The 22624-nt window shown below is 38.1% G+C and overlaps 1 protein-coding gene and 1 long non-coding RNA gene across 2 annotated transcripts; one reads left to right on the forward strand and one right to left on the reverse strand.

Moving 5' to 3' along the window:
• Positions 1–4475: 4475 nt before the first annotated feature.
• Positions 4476–7996, reverse strand: LOC109419265 (uncharacterized). The gene is made up of 2 exons (XM_019693519.3): positions 7899–7996; positions 4476–7520 (listed from the first exon to the last, which is right to left on the reverse strand). The coding sequence occupies exons 1-2, from the start codon at positions 7907–7909 to the stop codon at positions 6056–6058; spliced, it is 1476 nt and encodes a 491-aa protein (XP_019549064.3). The 5' UTR covers positions 7910–7996; the 3' UTR covers positions 4476–6055.
• Positions 7997–21227: 13231 nt separating this feature from the next.
• Positions 21228–22130, forward strand: LOC134291868 (uncharacterized). The gene is made up of 2 exons (XR_009999322.1): positions 21228–21663; positions 21731–22130. It is a non-coding gene; the product is annotated as an uncharacterized LOC134291868 (long non-coding RNA).
• The last annotated feature ends 494 nt before the right edge of the window (positions 22131–22624 follow it).

Consider the following 22624-nt stretch of genomic DNA (forward strand, 5'->3'; position numbering starts at 1 on the left):
TCATAAACCTTCCTTGAGTGAAAACTAACGCAGTAGGCAAGACAAAGTTTGCCGGGTACAGCTAGTTTATTGATAAAATTAAGATTCTTAGTCATCTATTTCGGTAAAAGAACTCCAACTGGCATCATGAATATCCCGATTGTTGCGGAATTGGTGGGAGCACGGCAATCTGCATTTTCCGGAGCATCCTTTTCTGGGCGGTAATTTCAAACATCCGGAAGCATATTACGTCTACTTCCAATGTACAGGGGATAGACAAAATGATCGGGACAAACAAAATTTTCACTTTTCAAAAAATGTTCAACTAGCTGTAACTTTTCGAAAAGTGCATCAAATATTCTCAAATTTTTACTGTGAGTGCATCAACTAGTTGTGCATAAGTGGTTCAAATTTGGAAAAGATCGGGTCATTCTCCACGAAGTAATAAAGATTCTTGAAAAAGGTAAAATTATCCGATAGCCAACTTTGAGCTGTTATATCTCCGGATTCAATGAACCGATTGAAATGAAATTTTGACCATTTATGACTTATATAATGAACTCTGGAAAACATTTGACTTAACTTAAAATTTTTAACATGAGACAAAATTATAGCGAATTTAATTTTTTCACGATTTTTTAGTAAATTGGTCTGTTTTTAATATGCATTCTATTACTTTTTCAATTTATTGGTGGCTATGTTGTTACTTTCCTTCAAAACACATTTATATATAAGTCAATTAGAGGGAAATTAAATGAACTACACCGAAAAAAATCCAAACTTAAAGTTTATGTAGTTGGCAACCTTCTAGTTTATAAGACTCTTGAATGATTATTTTTATGTGTGTGACTATGAACACCATGTCAAGCTTTTTATGTTGTATGGAGTTGGTCAATAAGCAGTATGTTCGACTCATTATCGTTTATGTTTGCGCAAACATAATGATTATAAGAGACTTCGTTATAGTTAAAAATTATAGAAGTTCACTTATAATTATAATGATTGCTTAGCCATGATGCCAAACAAATTTGCAACGGTTGAAAATTCCGCAACCGCCATTGCCGCCAGTTTGGAAGGTAAGTTGTTCTGCTAAATTTCTTGCCATGAATTGAATATTTCCAATTATTTTCAGAAAACCATTATGCGGAGATCCGAATCAGCTTCGGAGGATAAGCTGGCGATGTAAATCATCAAAACGGCTGTAAATCATCCCCTATCGGCAGTACCGAAAAAAAGCAGAGAAGGAGGGCCAGCATCGACGGTATCCCCTGAAAGAACGATTTTTCATCCTAGCCGGAACCAGCAGCCGGAACTTAGGTCGTAGTGACATGTTTTCTATTTCCGGCATACAGGTAAAATTAAAAACTCTTTTGTCCGGATCGTGAATTTATTGAAATTTTCAGCTCTTGCAGCGGATATTGCACTGGAACCCACTAGAGCTGCTCCGGAAAAAAAGGTCGCCATCCCCGTCACCGTCCTCCGAATAAGCACGGCCGAGTAAGTCACCCAAGATTACGCTCATTCACGCTGGTCTCGATAATCATTGCGCCTTCGCAATGTAGTCAGCCTGTCGTGGATCCACAAGGGACACTTGATTTCACCAGCTGCCTGAAGTCCTCAACAGCAGAGGACAATACCAATATAATTTGCATCTTGAATTTTGAAACGATGTTGATATTTTGGAAAATTTGGCGTTTTATTGGAAAAATAATCTAATCGTTATAATTTTCTTTCATGTTAAAAATATTAAGTTGAGTCAATGGTTTTTCATAGCTCATTATATAAGTCATAAATGGTCAAAATTTCATTGCATTCGGTTCACTGAATAGGGAGATATAACAGCTCAAAGTTGGCTATCGGATAATTTTACATTTTTCAAGAATCTTTATAACTTTGTGGAGAATGACCCAATCTTTTCTAATTTTGGACCACTGATACACATCTAGTTGATGAACTTACAGTAAAAATTTGATAATATTTGATGCACTTTTCGAAAAGATACAGCTAGTTGAACACTTTTTGGAAAGTGAAAATTTTGCCTGTCCCGATCATTTTGTCTATCCCCTGTACAATTTCAAGTTTCTGGAATCCCGGTCATACCTATGCATACCTCCTCCTCCTCCTCCTGCTCTTCCACAAGTAATCACTGTTGATTATATCTTTTTACCATTGGGGCGCTGACCCACTGAACTGTAATGTAAACCATACCTTTGTTATTATTTACCTTGGACTTTTGTTCTTCATCAGTTTAATAGAGAACACATTTGTAAACGCACGTAGCAAGTTTCTGTACTTTCTCCGAATCACAATTTCCCCACGCGGTTATCGATTCCCTGTGCTAAACTCTGCTGGGTGGCCAATTTCCTTCCCACAACTACAAGCATTATATCATTACATTAATTCAGTCGTATTATAGATTAGCTAATGCAAGACAACTTTTATTCTACATCTGTCATGTAATGAAGCGTTTAATCTACATTATGAATGCATTGAAGCATTATGGATTTTTGACAGATCGATATACAGGGGATGGCCAAAGTGTTTGGGATAGGCATTTTTTTCTCCCACAAAAAAATTGAACATGCTGTAACTTTTCATAGAGTGCATCAAAAATCTCAAATTTTGACTGTCAACCTATTATATGTGCATCATTGGTACAAATTTGGGCTCGATTGATTAATTTTTCGCGAAGTTAGATTCGTTCGGGTAAAACACTATTTTTTAGACAACTCATTTTTGAACTGTCATATCTCGGAAACCAGTGAACCGAATTGAATTAATTTTTTAACGTTTATCAACAATATATTGATACTTAATACGACGTTATAAAATGTAATATTTTCTCACGACGAATTAAGTTATACTGAGTTGAAATTTTTACCCATATAGAGGAAAATAAGTGAAATTTACAAAAATTATTAAATGTGTTCTTCCATCAATCTAAATAGGCTCTTATATATCTGATTAGAAATTATTTGAGAACAGAAGTGGAAAATCTTTGGATATCAACACGAAAATTTATTGACATTGATGTAAAAAAATTACATTTTTTCGAGAAAAATCCAAAAAGTGTCAATTTATGATAACTTTTTTCAACATTTAAAAAGTACCTATGTTTTTATAGTTTGTGAAGCATTTACATATTGTTGGTGTACGTTCAAAATTTCATTCAATTTGGTTCACTGGTTTCCGAGATATGACAGCTCAAAAATGAGTTGTCTAAAAAATAGTGTTTTACCCGAACCGTTCTAACTTTGCGAAATATTAATCAATCGAGCCCAAATTTGTACCAATGATGCACATATAGTAGGTTGACAAACAGTCAAAATTTGAGATTTTTTGATACGCTCTATAAAAAGTTATAGCATGTTGAACTTTTTTGTGAGAGAAAAATAAGTTGCCTATCCCAAACATTTTGGTCTTCCCCTGTAGTTCTATGGGGCCGTTGTCTAATGCATCATTGCATTACCATGTTAAAAGCTTTATGGCATCCAATAATGCAAGCATTTAAAACTTCATATATGCATTTACTAAAGCTTGCATCGTTGTAAATGGAAAAACCCTCAGTTCGAAAAAAAAAATCGGAAAATACTTCAAGAAACAGAACCATTCAAAACAAAAGAAAACCAAACCCAAGTTTTCATGGATTGCTGCGTCGCACTCAGATGATTATGCTCAGAAATTGCTGTTTGTACTGTTCCTTATTATTTTTTATTTTTGTTAGAAGTGAGCACGTATGAAAACATCTAGAACAGAATCAATCGGTTCCGTAATCACTTGTTTTGGAATGGGATGGATTTGGGTGAGTAAGATAACTTATGGCATTCTACCACAACTTTTTAGAGCTGCTGGAAACACAACTCAACAAGGCACGAGCTGAGTATACCTTACTTTATATTGCACATATTTCCATGTGCAAATACATGGTGATCGTAGTACACAGCGTTAGCGAGTCCGGGTTTCATCGTGGTCCAGTCTCAGCAGTCTAGGTTCAATTCCCAGAAAAAAAAACTCAACAGAACAAGAGAGCTGGATGGAAATGGGGAAATGGTATTAGAAAATTGTTTTTCTATTTTTTTAGTTGCCTTAAATATACTTTCTATATGGTTTCATCACATAAGCTATAGCTATAGTAGATGAACAGTAGATGAACAGCTTATAAGTAAAACCTTCATGAGTCGATATTGAAGGGACTGTCGACGCAAGAAAATATCGAGTAGTGGAACAAAAATCCTTTGGGAAGTTTTTAAGGGGGACCATCATAGTAACCCAGAAATTGTTTTTCAGTATGGAAAAAAATACCTCCATGAGTTGATATCGAGTCAAGGAACATCGACTCATGGAGGTTCGACTGTATATGGCACAATTGATGATGATGATGATGATGATGATGATGATGGCGTTTTCTTAAGATTTATTAAACTTCAAACTCAAATAATTAAAAAATAAGTAAACTTGTAAAAAATTTGCATAGCTTTTCGCATTTCGGGGTGGTTATTCAGGGAGGAAAATATATTTTTGGCAATTTATCATCGTAATAGGCTGTTTTACCTCACGCAAAACTGTCTGGAAAAGGCCTACTTACTTGCCATCTGCGAACCGCTCAAGTAATTTTGAAGCGGAATCATTACTTGATCATTTCTTGTCCTATCTTTTTGCACAGTACGTACGATGTGGAAACTAGCCATAAACCGTTAAAAAGAGGAACGATTGGAGGTGTGAAAAATGAGACATCTATTTGTGCTTACAGTATTTCAAAATTTTCACCACTTCTTGTGCAATTATCTTGCTGAATATCCACGAGTTTACCAATTGTCGTTTAGGGATATCGGATTTATTACAAATTATACTATAATTTTTATTTCAGGAAAATATTGTATTGAAACTCAGGAAAAAAACATTTCATCGCAGTTGTTTTCACCGAATAGTGGTTTCGCAGCGCGGCGTCACGAACACTAATGCAAATTTACTGGTTGAAAATATGCCCATTCGATTTTGCCGGGAACAGCTGATTTTTGTTTACTATTTTCAACCAGTAACTCAGGTAGTGTTCGTGTAATGCAACGTGTACGTACACGCAACACCAATAAAAGCAGAAACCACTATTCACTACATTTCACGGTGGATCGCAGAGTTATGTCGGTATGTACACTGAAATAAATTTTGTTGCAGAAACTATCGATTCCATAGTAAAATCACTAACCGTACCTATGATTCTCAACCGACAGCTTTTTCCTGTTAATCCCACTAAAACACTATCAATTTAACTAGCAGCAAACTCATTTAAATAAGTTTGTGCTAGCAGTGCTGTTAACATTACCAAAAATATTCTAGATTTAACAGCTAGGCATTGTATTTTTAACCATACCGTGTTGTAAGATGCGTGTCCAGGAAAAATTGACAATGTTTTTGATGATTAACCTGGGCTTGTTAGGGGAATATCTGTAAATAAAAAGAAAATCGGGTTAAGTACGGTTCCTTTGAATTCCACTAAGAATTTGCATCCTGCGACAGATACGTATTTCGACCTCAACTGTAAGGTCGTCTTCAGTGTCTTGTACTTGACTCGACTTTCTTTTTATTGACAATGTTTTGTTGTTGAGGCGACTACGCTTTTAGTCAAATGTACTGCAATGCATTGTTTCTTCAATCATATTTCAGTCACAGACAAACAGACGTAACACCTTGAACGATTTTCATGGAAATCCATCGCCCAGTTCACACTACCATCACCTGGTGGAAAAGTTGCACGAATCACTGTGTTGTGCAATATCGTCAACAGAAGGCGCTAGTGTGAAACGTCAAACGCATAGAAAAGCGATGCGCGTGCCTCTGGTTGTGAAAGCCACAACTATGAAGATTTAAAATGATCGTTAAAAGCGTGGTCGATGGAAATTTCGCAAGTGTTACGTCTGTTTGTCTGTGTTTTAGTGAACTTAACAGATTTTGTTGTCGGTTGAGAATCATAGGTATACCGTATACGGTTAGTAATTTTACTATGGAATCGGTAATTTCTACAACAAAATTTATTTCAGTGTAGGTATAGCGGGGAGAATCCTGGTCGTTGATTTCGATTTTAACGACTTCCACCTGGTTTCACGTTGAGGGATGCCGCGAGACTTTGAATTCTGTCGATTCTCGCTACAGCATCTGCTTTAACTTCCATATTTGTTACAAAGCCAGTGTCTGTTTTCATGACGGCTATGGTGCTTGCTAACTCGTCCGAAAAATTGAACTGAGAACATATTTGCTGAAGTTCCTTGCAGTTATCGACAATTTTCAGTGCTTTTGCGTCGAGATCTTTCTTCAGGAGGTCAAGATCTCCACTGAGGCTGCTTATTTGGTTTTGAATTGTAGTCTGCTGTTGTTTACTTTCATCATAGCGTTGTTTAGTTTCCTGCAGTATCATTTCAACTGTTTTAGTTGCTTTTACTGGTTTATATCTGGCGTCGAAATGAACCGAGATGCCACAGCCACAGCTTTTGCATGTAGTTTTAGGTGCAAAGGCTTGACAAAACGACATTGGCCAAAATGACCCACGGTCACAGTCATGACAGCAAACAACATGAAGATGATTTTTGCAAAGTACATTAGAATATGAAGTGGGCTCATGTTCCAAAAATTCTACTGCGGTATTTGCCTTGTAATTTGAATACGATGAAACTGAAATAGAAGCAATGTTTTCTGCATGCTGTAGATCAGTTAGTTTATTTTGTAATCCATAGAGCTTCCTCATGTCGTTTATTTGGGCATTGAGCTTCGATTTTATATCAGATTTCTTTTTGCGCATTTCACCGAATGCATCAGATGCCACATGACCCAGCTGAGTAATTTGCTTCACCATCTGATCTATTGTCCTCATGGACTTTTTCCAGCCATACTCGATCTCTTCAAATTTTTCTGTATCATCAATCCAAGTATCCACTGGAGTACTCAAAGCACTGTTGTTCATGTAAAACCTATTTTTGTCCGAAATTGTCCAAGGGTTTAATGCACTGAATTGAAAATTGGCACTAGTTGCAGAGCAGTTGGTGAGAACTACCACAAGGTTACTGAGCAGAACATCTGGCACAGAACTTTTCATCATGTTGATAGTGTCTTTCAGGTTCGACGTAGTTCGAGCCACAGTTCCATTTACAACCAACATAATGGCTGCAATCGTTCCAGTCATCTCAGCAACTTCCATGATTTTCAATATGTTTTCAGCGTCCTTATCCCGTCCACTTGTGTCACTTAGACCTGGGGTATCAATGAAGGCGTAGTCTATGCCATTCAATGAGAAATTATAAAACGTACATTTTCCGGTTTTGCTTTTTGTGGGATCCTGAAGATCTTTTTCCTGATGATCAAATTCTTCCGTAGCAGGATAGTGCTTTGAGGGGATCGCAATTTTCAGATTGTTCAGTGTTCCTCCGCGAAAGTAGTTGGTCAGATAGTTGATGAGAGTCGACTTTCCCGATCCCGTTTCTCCGACCAGTAGCACGTTGTAAACATTCTTTTTATTCGGATTCTCGATTTGAGGAATCTTTTTTGTTGCTGACCTGTAATAATAAAAATAGTATGTATAACTATGAATGAACCTTATTCGTCAGTTTCTAATCTCCACTTGGTAATCTAATACAGTAAAGACCCGATTTTGTCAGCCATATTTTGCGACAAACCTTTTGCTCTCGTTATCTTACGGTCAAACATTAACCAAATAATTTATGTTGATCATCAAACTACAACTCAACTTTATGCAGAACAGAGGGATAAAATGTTTGAAAAACTTCAGGTTCTTTAGGAGAGCTAAAAATGTGCTATGAAAAGGGGCTTACAAAATCGGGTCACTAATATAATAGTTATTATTATATTTAAAGGACACATGTTTGGCTAGGATATCAGTGTCCCGCCAGTAGGTGGTGCATGACTCATCTTACCTGTCTAACATTGTCTAATAGATTACTCGCGACCTACAGACCGAATTAACGATAAGCATAAATAGACCCAAATCGTTGTCAACCAAACATCTACTTCGAACGTTATGAACAATCGATGGCGTATCATGCAGCTTATATATCCATCCATTCCACAGTGGGCAAAATCGACCCAAAAAACGGATCTTTTAACGCCGCTGGTTTCGGTACGTAAAGTTGACCATTTCTGACGTAAAAAAGTACAAGAAATCGATTGGTGCCAATTTCATTCACCGCACGGCACGGGAAGTGGTCCATTTTGCCCCATTTTGCCCTTTTTTCATACAAAAAGAGAAACAAAATGTACTTTCAAACAACTAACACGACTGTAGATCATTGAAAATAGCTGCAGGTGTAATTAGAAGTTTATAGGAATCATAAGAATACATGAAACATCCTTTTAAATGCTTATTTTGCCCCATATGCCCCAACAACTGTCACATATTCTCAATTTTTCCTAATAATGAATGGATTTTTAATGTTACTGACTTAAAGTTGATTTGTTTGGCATAAACAAAAAGCGGTAGATCGTTTATCACCAGAATAATCTACGGGAGTTGTCCAATTTGCCCCATTTTGCCCCATTTTCATGAAAAAAATGAGATTTATAATGTTTTTATGAAAAACAAATACTGCTATGGAACGTTGAAATTAGTTTTAGGTGCAATTGGAAGCTAACAGTTATCATGCGTATAAATGAAAGATATTTTCCCTATTTTACCCTACATGCCCCTAAAACTGCTGAATAATAACATATTTTGTATGATTATGTAATGTCGCTGGATGCAATGCATGAAGCCCTGGATCATTTTTGATATATATAAATGCGGTTTATCGATAAATACTACAATCATTCTCGGAATGGTATATATATAGCTGTCCATTTTACCCCAATTTTTCCTGATTTTGTCATGTAGTGAATAAATCAATTTGCCCTGATTTTTTGTCAAGTAATGAATAAATTAATTTCCCTTATTAGCATTGGTACTGAAACCAATCTTATCAAAAAGACATATATATATGAATTTTTCTATAATTTTAGCTTTTGATGGGGAACTAAGGGCAAAATAAGCATTTTATAAAATATGTCAACTATGCGCTAAACTGATTAAATGGGGCGTCTCAAAGCAAATTATATATATTTAAGATGCCCCATTTAATCAGTCGTGTGCATATTTAGGCATATGGGCCACAAATTAAGATTAGGGTTAGTGCTTATTATACCCTGTATTCCCCAACAAAGTCATATGTTTTAACTGTCCTTTCGAATACATTGGTTTCAGTAACAAAAGTCCATCAGTTTGGACATAAGCAAATGGGGGAAATCAGTTCATTCATGAGGCGACAACAAATCAGGGCAAATTGGGGTAAAATGGACAGCTATTTCTACCCTCCCGTGAATGATTCTAAACCTTATCGATAAACCGTATTTGTATATATAAAAAATGATCTAGGATTTCATGGATTGTAACCAGTGACATTACAAAATAATAGAAAAAATGTTATCATCCAGCAGTTCTAGGGGGCATGTAGGGCAAAATAGGGAAAATATCTTTCATTTATGCGCATGATAGCTGTTAGCTTCATACTGCAACTAAAAATAATTTCAACGTTCCATTATTGTATCTGTTTCTAATAAATGCATTTTAAATCTCATTTTTCTATGATAATAGGGCAAAATGGGGCAAATTGGACAACTACTGAGAATGATTCTGGTGATAACAGATCTAGCGCTTCTTGTTTATGCAAAAAAAAAGAAAATCAAATCAGTAACATTAAAAATCCATTGATAATCATGTAAAATTCACAATTTCTTGCAGTTGTTGGGGCATATGGGGCAAAATAAGCATTTAAAAGGATCTTTCATATATGTTTATGATTTCTATTAACCTCTAATTACACCTGCAGCTATTTTCGATGATCTACAGTCGTGTTACAAAGTACATTTTAATTCTCTTTTTGTATGAAAAAAGGGCAAAATGGGGCAAAATGGACCACTTCCCGTGCCGTGCGGTGAATGAATTTAGCACCAATCGATTTCTCGTACTTTTTTACGTCAGAAATGGTCAACTTCACGTACCGAAACCAGCGGCGTTAAAAGATCCGTTTTTTGGGTCGATTTTGCCCACTGTGCATTCCTTGAACGACGCAGTGCATGATTCCGTTTGATCGTAATCGTTGTCGACCACAATACATAGTATTTTTCGGTTTGCGGTTATTGCGCACAGTGCACTGGGTTTTCCATCCACAGTCTTCCAATGAGAATTTTTGTTATCTATTCTCTTGACTTGAAACCGACCACCGACCAGCACACGGGTCGCCCCGCGAAGCCGTAAGGTTAGTTAGGTTAGGCGCGGAAACTCGTAAAGGAGTTACGCCGTCCGCCATAGGACGAAATCTCGGGCATAGGCCCTAATAGTAAAGGAGATAACCCTTTCTCGGCCGTCCAAGGTGGCCACCCGGATAAAAACTAACCATAGAATGTATAGTGAAAACCATTCCAGCACCATACAGTGTACCAGCTAGAATAAAGTGTATTGTAATGATATGGTTCGCTATACTATACATTTAAATTGGATTTTTATGTAACAATATATTAAACTGTTTTTCTTTCGTTTGAACCATTCACTTTTCCGAAACATTATTTTTCCGTGAATTTTTAATTATTTCTGGTGTTCGATTTGAATAGGTCGTATGTTTGCTGTGATTCCTATATGCAGATTCGACCTATTCAAATCAAACACCAGATTTATTCAGTTTAGGGTTTTTTTCGTGCTTTGTTTTGTTAATGTTTGTGACTTTTTTGATGCAAAGGAAAGCAAAGAGAAAAAAAGTGAATAAGTTGAAACATCAATTTGAAGTCAATAACATGTTTAAATCAGTGGTAAACCAGATGTCCTAAGAACTGCAGGTCCAAGCTGGGGTCCAAGAGATATGGCAGGCTATGTGTGTAGAGTGCGACGAGAGAAATACGAATGTAGGCCAACCCGGAAAGATGCAGGTCAGATTACCGTAAATCAGTGGATGAATTCAACACTATTCTTGCTGTATTTGCATTTAGGGGAGTTTTCTCCTCTTCTCTCATGTGAACTTGCCTTCGACCACAATCGAACCAAATGCGATTGACAAACTTTATCTTTGACGTAGAGCCATCTTTAACATTTGGACTGGACTGAACACTGAAATGACTTAATATTTATAGGTTCGTCTGCGGGTTCGCTTTTCAACCTAACTTATATTTGAATCGAAATTGACAGTTATCTCATGAGTTGTTATGTATTTCAAACTTTAATCAAACTGGTCCCTCAATATTGCAATAACAGTTAAGCACGCTGTAATGATACTTATGTACCTCGTCACCCACAACATGCAACTACATTAGTGGTCTAATAACACTTAGCGCGCTCGGCATAGTTCCATCATGCCGCTCAAAGTGTTGCCACAAATAATGCTAAGTTTGCAAAACCCGGTTATCTGGCTGGTGGGGCATGGGAGCCTTAGCTTCAACTGTTAATGCAATCAGAGACTACTCAGACTTAGACGTGGGCGATCCTATATATGAAGGGTTATCCAAAACTTTCTGGAGAATTCCCAAAGCGTATTCTAATAAATTTAATAACCCTAAGATGCCATTAACAGGAGGAAAATGGCAAGATATTATAACAATATATGGTTTATGTAATGTAAAACAATACAACATAACAAAGGAAAACCATTCCAAAACCATTTAATTAAATGTATAACCAGTAGTGAAATTACAATTAAAAACAATTTATTTACGGTACATTTTATTGTTTGAAACCATTCATGTACCATACAATGTACGGTATATTTAAACCCACGTATCAGTATTTTGAACAATTCATTAACAATAAAATGTATGGTTTTGCAAAAAAATATATACACTGAAACCTCCATTTAAGTCGATGCATGGCTGATCAAAAATAATTTTTACCGTACAGGCAATGACTAAACTATACAGTTTTATATTTTTTGACAAATCTCCTTTGTCATGCGAAGTGTTAAAAAATATAAAAGCCTATAGTTTCGTCATTGCATGCATGGTAAAAATTATTTTCGATCAACCATGCAGCGACTTAAATGGAGGTTTCAGTGTATGGAGAAAAATATTTTTTTATATTGTTACCATACTTAACAACCTGTATACCGTCTTACCCCTCTGGTTCGACACGTTTTAATACGACACTTTTTAATTCGTACCCCGCTTATACGACACATGTCGAATTAAAAAGTGTTCAAATGTCACAGCGATGTACACTGTAAATGCAAAACAGTTTGATATTGCGCTTATACTCGCACCCGCAGCAACTCCTCTTGCAGCCGCAAATTTCGGAAGTTCTGAGTTGGTGCTATTCAACACCCAAACCGCCTGGAGACCAACCGGAATGAACTGAGGATGGCAACAATCGTAGAAAGAACGAGCTTTTCATTCGCGCCACCGCAATATTTGATAAAATTATGTTTCATAACAAATCCGGAAATCAAAACAAAAACAAAAATAGAGTTGTCAAATTTCAATGAGCATGTTGGTGTAGGGTGACCAGTTTGTCGAATTAAAAGTTTACCCCGGTTATACGACAACAGTCGGTGTCGTATTAGCGGGGTAATACGGTAATATATTGTAAAAATCTTATTTACAATTCACGGTATGGTGTTTTACATTACATCTAATTGTTTTTGTATTTTTTATTTTTACAGTGTTGTCTATTGTAAAAATATGGTTCTAAATAGTACTGTTACAATACAACGTTCGGTTTTTCTACTGTATTTTTTATTCGGGCATGCCACGGCCGGCCGGTTGCGCCTAAGTAAGAAGCACCCCCCCCCCCCCCCCCCCCCACCCCCCTACCCACCAAGGCCCGCTGGTCCCGTCGGCCGATTACCGGCCTAGACACCACTCGCCATGCCAAATTTTCCAGATATGCCGGAACCGGTTCCGGTAGGGAAAAGGAAGGACTTTGCAGTTCTGTGCTACTGCAACACGAATTTTTACTAGTATTTAATTAAAAAAAAAAGTCATGCTAAGAGCAAAACACCTGGGATTTATTTTCGAATACTTTCAAGGACACCTTCAAAAATTCTTTTAGGCATTTATTCAGGAACTTCTTCAGGGATTCTTTCAGGAATTTCACAATGGACTTCTCCAGGAGGTTTCCCTTCGTGAATTCTTCCCTGGGCATCTTGCTGTTGGAGTGGAGTAGTGGCAGCCCCCTGGTAATACCGTCTACCCTCGTTGGTTTGACCGTATCTAATCTGAACACTTTTTAATTTGACCCCCTTTAATCTGCACATCGTTCAAACTAAAAATGGTTCAAAAGTCATTCTGCTTTTGGAACGGGGTGAAACGGAAAGCAGAATCAAAACAAAACAGCAAAAAGGGTTACCATTAGTGTGTTTTTCGATGCCCACAGGGTAACTAGAAGTTCAAATTAAAAATTGAACCCCGTTGGTTTGCATGAGGTGTCGTTCAAACCAACGGGGGGTAGACGGTATATGAAATAATTGAGTAGTGACAACCCCCTGTAAGAGGTCAGAATAACTGTCAAATGCAGTGGCCGTATAAGTGTATTTGTGTGATTGACCCAAGGGGTTGGTCACTCGGCACATTGTGCCCGGCACACATGCCGGCACATCTCGGCACAATCCGGCACACATGGGCACAACATAGAAATCCAACTTTGCGGTATGGAATCAAACTGTCATTATACTTACGATTGCAAAAAATCCCTTCATACAGATTCTAGACAACCCAACAAACATTTTTGCTGTACAAGAGTGGAACAAACAACTTTTAAGCAAACTTTTGCTTAAGAAACTGTTATTCAACTAGTTCTGTTACTTGGGAAGTGTTCTGGGTGGAATTTTGTCGGTAAACACCGACTAGACCAATAACATTCGCCAAAAATAGACAGGATTATAATTAGCGCAAAAACATTCCAAGAAAATATTCCACTGGGCACATTCGGCACACCTCCGGCACGTTCGGCACACTTCGGCACACACTGAAAAACAACCGGCACAGTTTAGGCACATATTGGCACACGCTCAAAAATCACGGCACAAATGAAGTGTGCTGAATGACCAACCCCTTGTACAAAACATTCTTTTTTGAGTGCATCCAAAGATTCCAACAATAATTTGACCAAAAATTATTGCAGACATGCATTCCTCCATATTTTTTTTCCAACAGAATTTTTTTCCAGTAATTTGTTAAGAAAATTTTCCTGGGATTTCCTAAGGAATTCTTCATGGGATTGCTTCCTGGATTCCTCATGGGTTTTTAAAGGAATTCCTTCATGTTTTCCTTCAAGAATTCCTCCAGCGATTCACCCGGGATTTTCTTCTGTGTTTCTTTTAGGAACAACTCAAGAGATTATTTAAAATTTCCTCGATCGATTCGCCCCAGGAACGTTTTTAGGAAGTTCTTCTTGAAATTCTTTCAGGTATTAATCCAGTACTTCCTCCATGGACTGTTTAGGGATTCCTTTAGGAATGCCTCTAGGAATTGCTTCCAGGATTCCTCCTTAGATTTCTTCAGGAGCTTCTGCAGGGATTTCTTCAAGAACTGCTACAGGGATTCCTCAAGGAGTTCCTCCGATAACTCTTCTTAGAATTTCTTTAGGATTTCTCCAAGGATTCCATCTGCGATATCTTCAGGAGTTCTTCCTGGAATTCCTACAGGTATATCTCAAGGGATTTCTCCACGAATTTCTTCAAAGATTTCTCCAGGAATTATTCCAGGGATTCCTCTGGGAATTGCTGCTGGGATTCCTCTAAACAATCATCCAGGGATTCCTTCAGAAACTCCTCCAGGAATTCTTCTAGAGATTCCTCCAGGAGTATTTCCCAGAGATTCCTCTGTTTATCCTACAGGATATCCTCCAGAAATTTCTCCATGGATACCTCCAAGATTTTCTGCAGGGCTTGACTCGGGAATACCTTCTGTGATTCTTTCTGGAACAACTTATTTTGAAAATTTCTACAAAGATTCTCCCAGGAACTCTTCTTAAGATTCCTTCAGAAATTCCTCCTTGTATTCTTCAAGGAACTCCTCCAGGAAATAATTCAGTACTTCCTCCAGGAACTGTTTCGGAAGTCCCTTAGGAATTCCTCTTGAAATTGCTTCCGGGATTCCTTCTGGGGTTTCACCAGGAACTCTTCCGAGGATTCCTCCAGAATTTCTCCAAGAATTGCATCTGCGATTTCTTCAGGAATTATTCCTGGCATTCCTCCTCGAAGTTCTTAAGAGATTCATCCACGAATTTCCTCAGGAATTTCTTTAGGAATTTCATTTCATCTTGAGATTCCTTCAGAAACTCCGCCAGAAATTCCTCTATAGATTGTTTCAGGAGTTCTTCTGAAGATTCCTTCAGGAATTTCTACAGGAATGCCTCTAGGATATCCTCCAGGGATTCCTCCAAGAATTCCTACAAGTTTTTTTTCAGAGATTTCTTCAAGAAATCCTCCAGGTTTTCCTCAATGCATTCCTTCAGGACTTCCTCCATGCATTCCTCCAGAGATTCCTCTAATAATTGCTTCCGGGATTCTTCTAAGAATTCCTATAGAAAATTACCCAGGAAATTTTCAAGGGATTCCTCTAAGGATTTTTTCCAGAGATTCCTAAAGGAATTCATCTAAATATTTCTGAAGGAATTACTTCAGGGAATCCTCCAAGAATTCCACTAGGAATTCTCCTAGGCATTCTTCCAGAGATTCAATCCTTGGATTCTTGCAGAGATTTCTCCAGGATTTTTTTTCAGCTATTTCTCCAGCAATTCAACCAGATATTCCTCCAGGAGTTGCTTCACGGATTCCTCCAGAACTTCTTCCAGGAATCCCCCAGGAGTTGTTCCAGAAGTTTCTCCTGGGATTGTTTCAGGAATTCTTCCTAGCATTCCTTCAGGAATCCACGCAGGCATTCCTCCAGGATTTCATCCATGTATTTCACTAGGGAATAATCAAGGAATTCCATCATATGTTATGTCAGTAATTCATCCAGGATTTTCTCTAGGAAATCCTTCAGGGTTTCCTTCAATAATTCTACCAGGATTTTCTCTAGAAATAGCTTGTAGATTTTTTTTTCAAGAATCCCTCCTAGAATTATTATAGATTTATCTCCAGGCATGGATTTCTCTAAGAGTTTCGCTAAAAATTCCTCCAGGAACATTTTCAGGGATTTTTCCAGGGATTTCTCCACGAATTTTCCCAAGAATTCCCCCAAGGACTCCTTCAGAAATTCTTTAAAAGGTTTCTCCAGGAATTTCTCCAGAAATTTCCCTAGAAATTCCATTAGGAATTTGTCATGGGATTTTTTTTTCTGAAATTTCTACCAGAGTTCCTCTAGAAATTCCCCCAGAAACTCATCCAGTAATTGTTGCAAGAATTTCTCCAGATTCCTTCAGGAATTTTTTCAAGGATTCCTGCAGAAATTCTCAAAGGAAAACCTCCAGAAAATCCTCCAGACATTCTTCCAGGTTTTTATTCAGGAATTTCTCCAGGAACTCCTCCAGGAAATTCTCCAGGAATTACCAAAAGAATTTCTTCAGGAATTCATCATTACTCAAAGATTTGATCTAGGAATTGCCCCTGCACGTCCTTCAAAAATTATGTCAGTAATCTTCTGGGAACTTTTTCAGAAGTTCTTCCTGGAAATTCTCAACAACAACAACAACAACAATTCGTGCGCATTCCCTCGACCGCAATGCGATCGAACAAGCTGTGAGCTAACTGCTCCTGCACAGGCTTCATGTCCTTGCGACTGCTAAAGTGATAGGAAAGAATAGTTATTTGGATACCATTGGGTATTAGTTATTCTGCATGGGAGCCGTTCATTAACCACGTAGACTTTTTGGGAGGGGCTTTGGCCAAAGTCTGCGCTCCATACTAATTTCAAAATTTGTGTATGGACAAAAGTCTACGAGGGTGGAGGGGGGATTGTCTGTGATGGCCAAATTTCGGTCTACGTGGTTTATGAACAGCCCGGATAAAAAATACAAAAAAAAACGATCACGATCAAATCTGACTATATTGTCGTCGCGGTTGAAACCCGAAGTTTCCCCACACGCAACATTCGTGTTTTATCCAAATCCATACGTGAAACCTAACGTCGGACGTAGTGCGCTGGGCAGTGGATCTGGCCCTCTATCCAGCGCACTTTGCCCGACGTACGTCCGACACACGGTCTTGGAGAAAAAATGATTTTCGCGTGTCGAAAATTCCGATTTTCAACTGCACGAACAATACATATCAATGGTTGCTCCTCCGTGATTGATCTGAGTTGGTTCCAATTGCACTGAGATCCAAATGAATAAGGGCTGGGACACTCCACTTATTCTCAAAGTGCAATTTAAGCAGCTCATATTTACATTGTGGATCAATAACGGCGCCGGCCACGTCCTTATAGTCAGTTGGGAAGGGAAAGGAATGTTAGAGTGTACTGGTTGTTGTTACTAGAGACCGAGAGCACTCTGCGTCCCCACAACCAGTACGGACTAGGGTATTTGTTAGACTGAAAGGATGGGAGATCTGGGAGTCACCGTTGGGTCGGTGATGCGATCCATGGAAAGGGGTTATTTTATAGTGTTCGTAAGGTGATAGATTGTGTGGTGAATAAGGTGAATAAGGTCAAGCGGCACAGCATGCTTCGGTTGCATAACTTGTGCTGTGAGTGGAAATTGGAAGGGAGGGAAACGACTTTGTTTTCCAATTCGTTTCTGGTTCTAGCGATGGCTATGAATATATGAATATACATGAGTTGTATATGTGGAGAAGAGAGAAAGAGAGAGAAAGTGGATAGAAAGATACAAAGTAGGATGAAAGGGACGGGCCAGGGATTGAACCCATGACCTTCTGCATACGAATCAGAAGCGGTAGCCACTAGACCACCAAGCCCGCCTTGAACAGCCCGGATAAAAAATACAATAGAAAAACATAGGATAGGAACACAGGAAAGATGTTAATGAAACAATTGCTATTTTATAAAAGAAAGGGGGATTTAGACATCACTTTCTTGTTTTCTCCATTATATTGTTTTTAAATATTGGTACTGTAAAATAAGCTCTTTTCAAATGTTAGTTCAGAAAACAAAAAAAAAATTTCTAAAAAATTGGTCAAAAACTCTTTTAGATGATATCATTATATAACAAAAAAAGGTCGAACCAACCCTGTGAACTTGTCTGTGAAAGTGTGATTTGCTACCAGCCCTGCCCTGCCAACTCAACTTTCCCGCAAAAGTGCAAACAAAATAATATACAAACCTGTTGAAATGCTGCTACTGTTGTATGCTTTTACCACATAGAACAGACGAACATGCTCGAACAAAATTGCTTAAAAATCTTGTGTAAAGAAAAAACAAGCTCAGTAGCGACATCCACGGTGACTGTCCCACTCAAAAACTTGTTTCGACACCATGATGGCGTTTTCTAAAGAAATATTTCACTAGCGCACCTTTAAATTTTCCTACCCAGATTCTGAGCTGTATTTGCTCAAATAACAAGATGTTTATGATTATTTCATTAATCCAGCTACAAAATTTAAGCAACCCATTGATAATTAGTTTCATTATTTTCAATTAGAAACAAGTTGAACAATAATTCAATTTTTGTTTTCCAAGTAAAACCACCACATTCTCTTGGTGGAACTATACTAGGGTGCACACTTGGTGACACTAGCGCCAAAAGGTAAAACAACGGCAAATTTGTACCCCGATTCGAAATTTGACAGCGCCGCGTAATGGCCACATTGCCAGTTATTTCAAAACAACTGTTGCAATGCTTTACACAATAGCACTACATGAGCTTGGACGTCTGTTCTCTGTGCTTGGACGTCTATTCTCTGTGTAGTCAGCTGTCTACCTGTGACTCTCTCCACTGATACACACAAGGTTTCATTGGCGTACACTAGAACAGATTTTAGTTCGAATTTGATATACCCAAAACAAGCTCCGAATCACAGACAAACAGACGTAACACTCTTTAAAACAGTTTGGCACATACATTTAACTATCAATTCAAATTTTATTTGATTTGCGCGATCGTTCCACCAGAGGTGCTAGTGTTCGATCGCTTTGACGTTTGCCAGTGTACACGTTGCTGAATGATGCAAACGAAAATTACATGCAATTTGTGTAGTAGTGTGCGTGTCAGAAAAACGTCAAATCGAAATCCATCATGGCCGACAGTGTCGCGCGCGGTTCTACCAACAGGTGGCAGTGTGTTTATAAAAATGACACCAGGCAAAAGTTTTTGATGAATTTAATCTAAGAGTTACGTCTGTTTGTCTGTGTCCGAATCATCTTAAGCAAAATCGAAAGTTGTTTGATTAGTTTTATTCAAACATACCCATGTTTTTTTTTTTGATATTACATGTGATTTAATCACAGAGAACAGACGTCGAAGCTCATGAAGTGTGGTTGTGTAAAGCATTGCAACGGTTGTTTTGAAATAACTGGCAGTGTGGCCGTAGCGCGGCGCTGTCACATTTCGAATCGGGGTACAAATTTGCCGTTGTTTTACCTTTTGGCGCTAGTGTCGTCAGATGTGCACCCTAGTATAGTTCCACCAAGAGAATGCGTTGGTTTTACTTGGAAAACAAAAATTGAATTCTCGTTTAACTTATTTCTCATTGAAAATAATGAAACTAATTGTCAATGGGTTGCTTACATTTTGTTGTAAAATTAGTGTATCAACAATATGCTTATTGTTATTTGAGCAAATACAGCTCATTCTCTGAGTTAGGAAATTTCAAGGTGCACTAGTGAAATATTTCGTAAGTAAGCGCCATCATGGTGTCGAAATGAGTTTTTAGGTGGGGAAGTCACCGTCGATATCGCTAGTGAGCTTGTTTTTTTCTTTACACAACATTTTGAGGAAATTTTGTTCGAGCATGTTCCACAGAGAACAGACGTCGAAGCTCATGAAGTGTGGTTGTGTAAAGCATTGCAACGGTTGTTTTGAAATAACTGGCAGTGTGGCCGTAGCGCGGCGCTGTCACATTTCGAATCGGGGTACAAATTTGCCGTTGTTTTACCTTTTGGCGCTAGTGTCGTCAGATGTGCACCCTAGTATAGTTCCACCAAGAGAATGCGTTGGTTTTACTTGGAAAACAAAAATTGAATTCTCGTTTAACTTATTTCTCATTGAAAATAATGAAACTAATTGTCAATGGGTTGCTTACATTTTGTTGTAAAATTAGTGTATCAACAATATGCTTATTGTTATTTGAGCAAATACAGCTCATTCTCTGAGTTAGGAAATTTCAAGGTGCACTAGTGAAATATTTCGTAAGTAAGCGCCATCATGGTGTCGAAATGAGTTTTTAGGTGGGGAAGTCACCGTCGATATCGCTAGTGAGCTTGTTTTTTTCTTTACACAACATTTTGAGGAAATTTTGTTCGAGCATGTTCGTCTGTTCTCTGTGCATGTTCGTCTGTTCTCTGTGATACAAGCGACTTCATCGATCAAATCACGCGAGTCGTTGATGCGCACGAAATAGGCGAAAAAGGAGGTGAAAACAACATGCGCGCCCTCATTGAAAACCTCATGCACTATGGCCTATCAAACATCCCTCTTCTCATCGCATAACTTATCGCATCCGATCGCGTCTCACCTTACCCACTATGGTCACGGCCAGTGCATCAATCAATTACGCAAATAGAGGTAATAAACTATAGAGGACGAATGTCGCTGGCGTCGCTGCCGAAACATCTCTTGCTGGCGGAGATAGGCCGGGCTATAAGTGTCAAAGCGAAAAAGTATGCAGTTTGACAGATAGATACCCGGCATGTTTGCGAGCGAGAACAAAGGGAACAGCAGCGACATTCGTCCTCTATAGTTTATTAATAACTCTAAGGACTGTTCATTAAAGTAAGTGGACACCTGTTTTTCAATAGAAAATGTGTATTTTCGAACAAATTCATAATTTTATTTTTTATAAATGACAATCAACATACATGTGGCCAAATTCACGTGAGTTTGAACATTTACTTCGCTTTTCGGAAGAACGCTCGGACTTTCCTCTTGACACCTCCCATTAGAGTCTGCACAACTTTCCCCGTAACTTTTCGTTGTGCCGCAGGCCAAATTTTTCTGAACCAATCAACAGAGCTTGCTTCTCTACCATCGTTCTTGATGCCGCTTTATTATTGTCCAGTATCTTTCCATAGGACGCTGTTCAGAGAAATTTTGTAGATTTTGCCATTTTTCGACAAAATCGACTTTTTCCGTATTGAGCATCTCTGTACACGAAAAGAAATTTCCATATCGAATGTTGTTACCTCTGTGATAGGTCCCAATCCCAATTTTGCATTTTTCTTTTTGTTTTCTTCTTCGTTTTCTTGTTTGTTTTCATTTGTAAATAATTATGCTTAAGTACTAGAATAAATAAACCAAACCTGTAAATATGTAAATAAATTCCCATAATCTTTTCCAACGATACCATTCACACTAAAATTAAATGTATATAATAAATAAGCTGAATTAGATAAAAATATAAATGAATTAAATTTGAATTTGAATTTTCCCTACCCTATTATCCCCCTGGTATCTCAACGTTAAACCATTTCCTATCCTATATGTACATATTCATCATGGCGCGCGGTACCAACTTTGCGGAGACAAACCCTCCCGGGAAATGTTCTCCTATGCTTGGGAATTGCGGAGTCATGGAATGCCTTATAAGCCTAAGCAGGCTCAAGCTAGGCCTCTTTTCGGTAACGAAATTCCGACAGTTCAATTCGTCCGTTATTTTAAAACTAGAAATTTAATCTCCCCTCGCAGGAACGAAATCCTAATAAGTGCCGTAATGAGAGTATCGGCGGTGATTTCCTTTTTTCCATTTTTCTATCGGGGGTGACGAAGTGCTCCAGCCAGTGAAGCTAAAGTGAATTCTGGTGCAACGGACGATTTTCCACCAGCCCTGTGTGCTCGAACTGGACAAACAGCCTCAGCCAGGACGCAAGAAGAAGTTTTGCCGGCGGGTATCCAGCGCCCCAACCCGATCGTCGACGAAGGCGTCGATGAGCAAGCCGACTCGGACGCCGCCATCTGGCCGGAAGGTACCCGGTCCGAAAGATCAACCTCCACGACAGTATCGACAGGTGAAGTTGAATAGTGCATTTCCTTTTTTCTCATTGAATTCCCTCCCCAAAATTAATAAATCAAAGTTGTAAATATTTAATTTCTTAGTATTAAAGCATAATTATTTCGCGCGCAATTCCCTTTCCTCCCTCTTTCGTGCATGAAATTGAATTCGCGGTGCAAGATTGGGAAGTGAGTCCGCCCAACAATGAGCCATTTTACGAAATGACAACAATGTTGATGATGACATTGGTTTTCACGGGTTATTGGACGCTACCTTCTGTCAAAATTCATTCATCAAATCGGCTCGTAAAATGGACTATTCTAACGATTCTCCCGGATAGACCCTGAGAGGGCTAAGTGTAAATAGTTATTTAAATTTTTTATTGTAAATATTTTTTTGATGATAGTGAATTTTTAATTTGAATTAGTTTTTTGCTCTTTTTTTAGTGTTAGTGTTTTTCTTTACCTTTTTCTTAAATATACTGAATTAAATAGTAAAATAGTAACAATGTATAAGAAAATGTTATATATTTTCGCCATTTCGTTTTTCTAATAAAGCTCATCTGGTTGTGTAATATGAAGCATAACACA

This window comes from Aedes albopictus, chromosome 3, assembly GCF_035046485.1.
Source record: "Aedes albopictus strain Foshan chromosome 3, AalbF5, whole genome shotgun sequence".
Classification (NCBI taxonomy): Eukaryota; Metazoa; Arthropoda; class Insecta; order Diptera; family Culicidae; genus Aedes; species Aedes albopictus.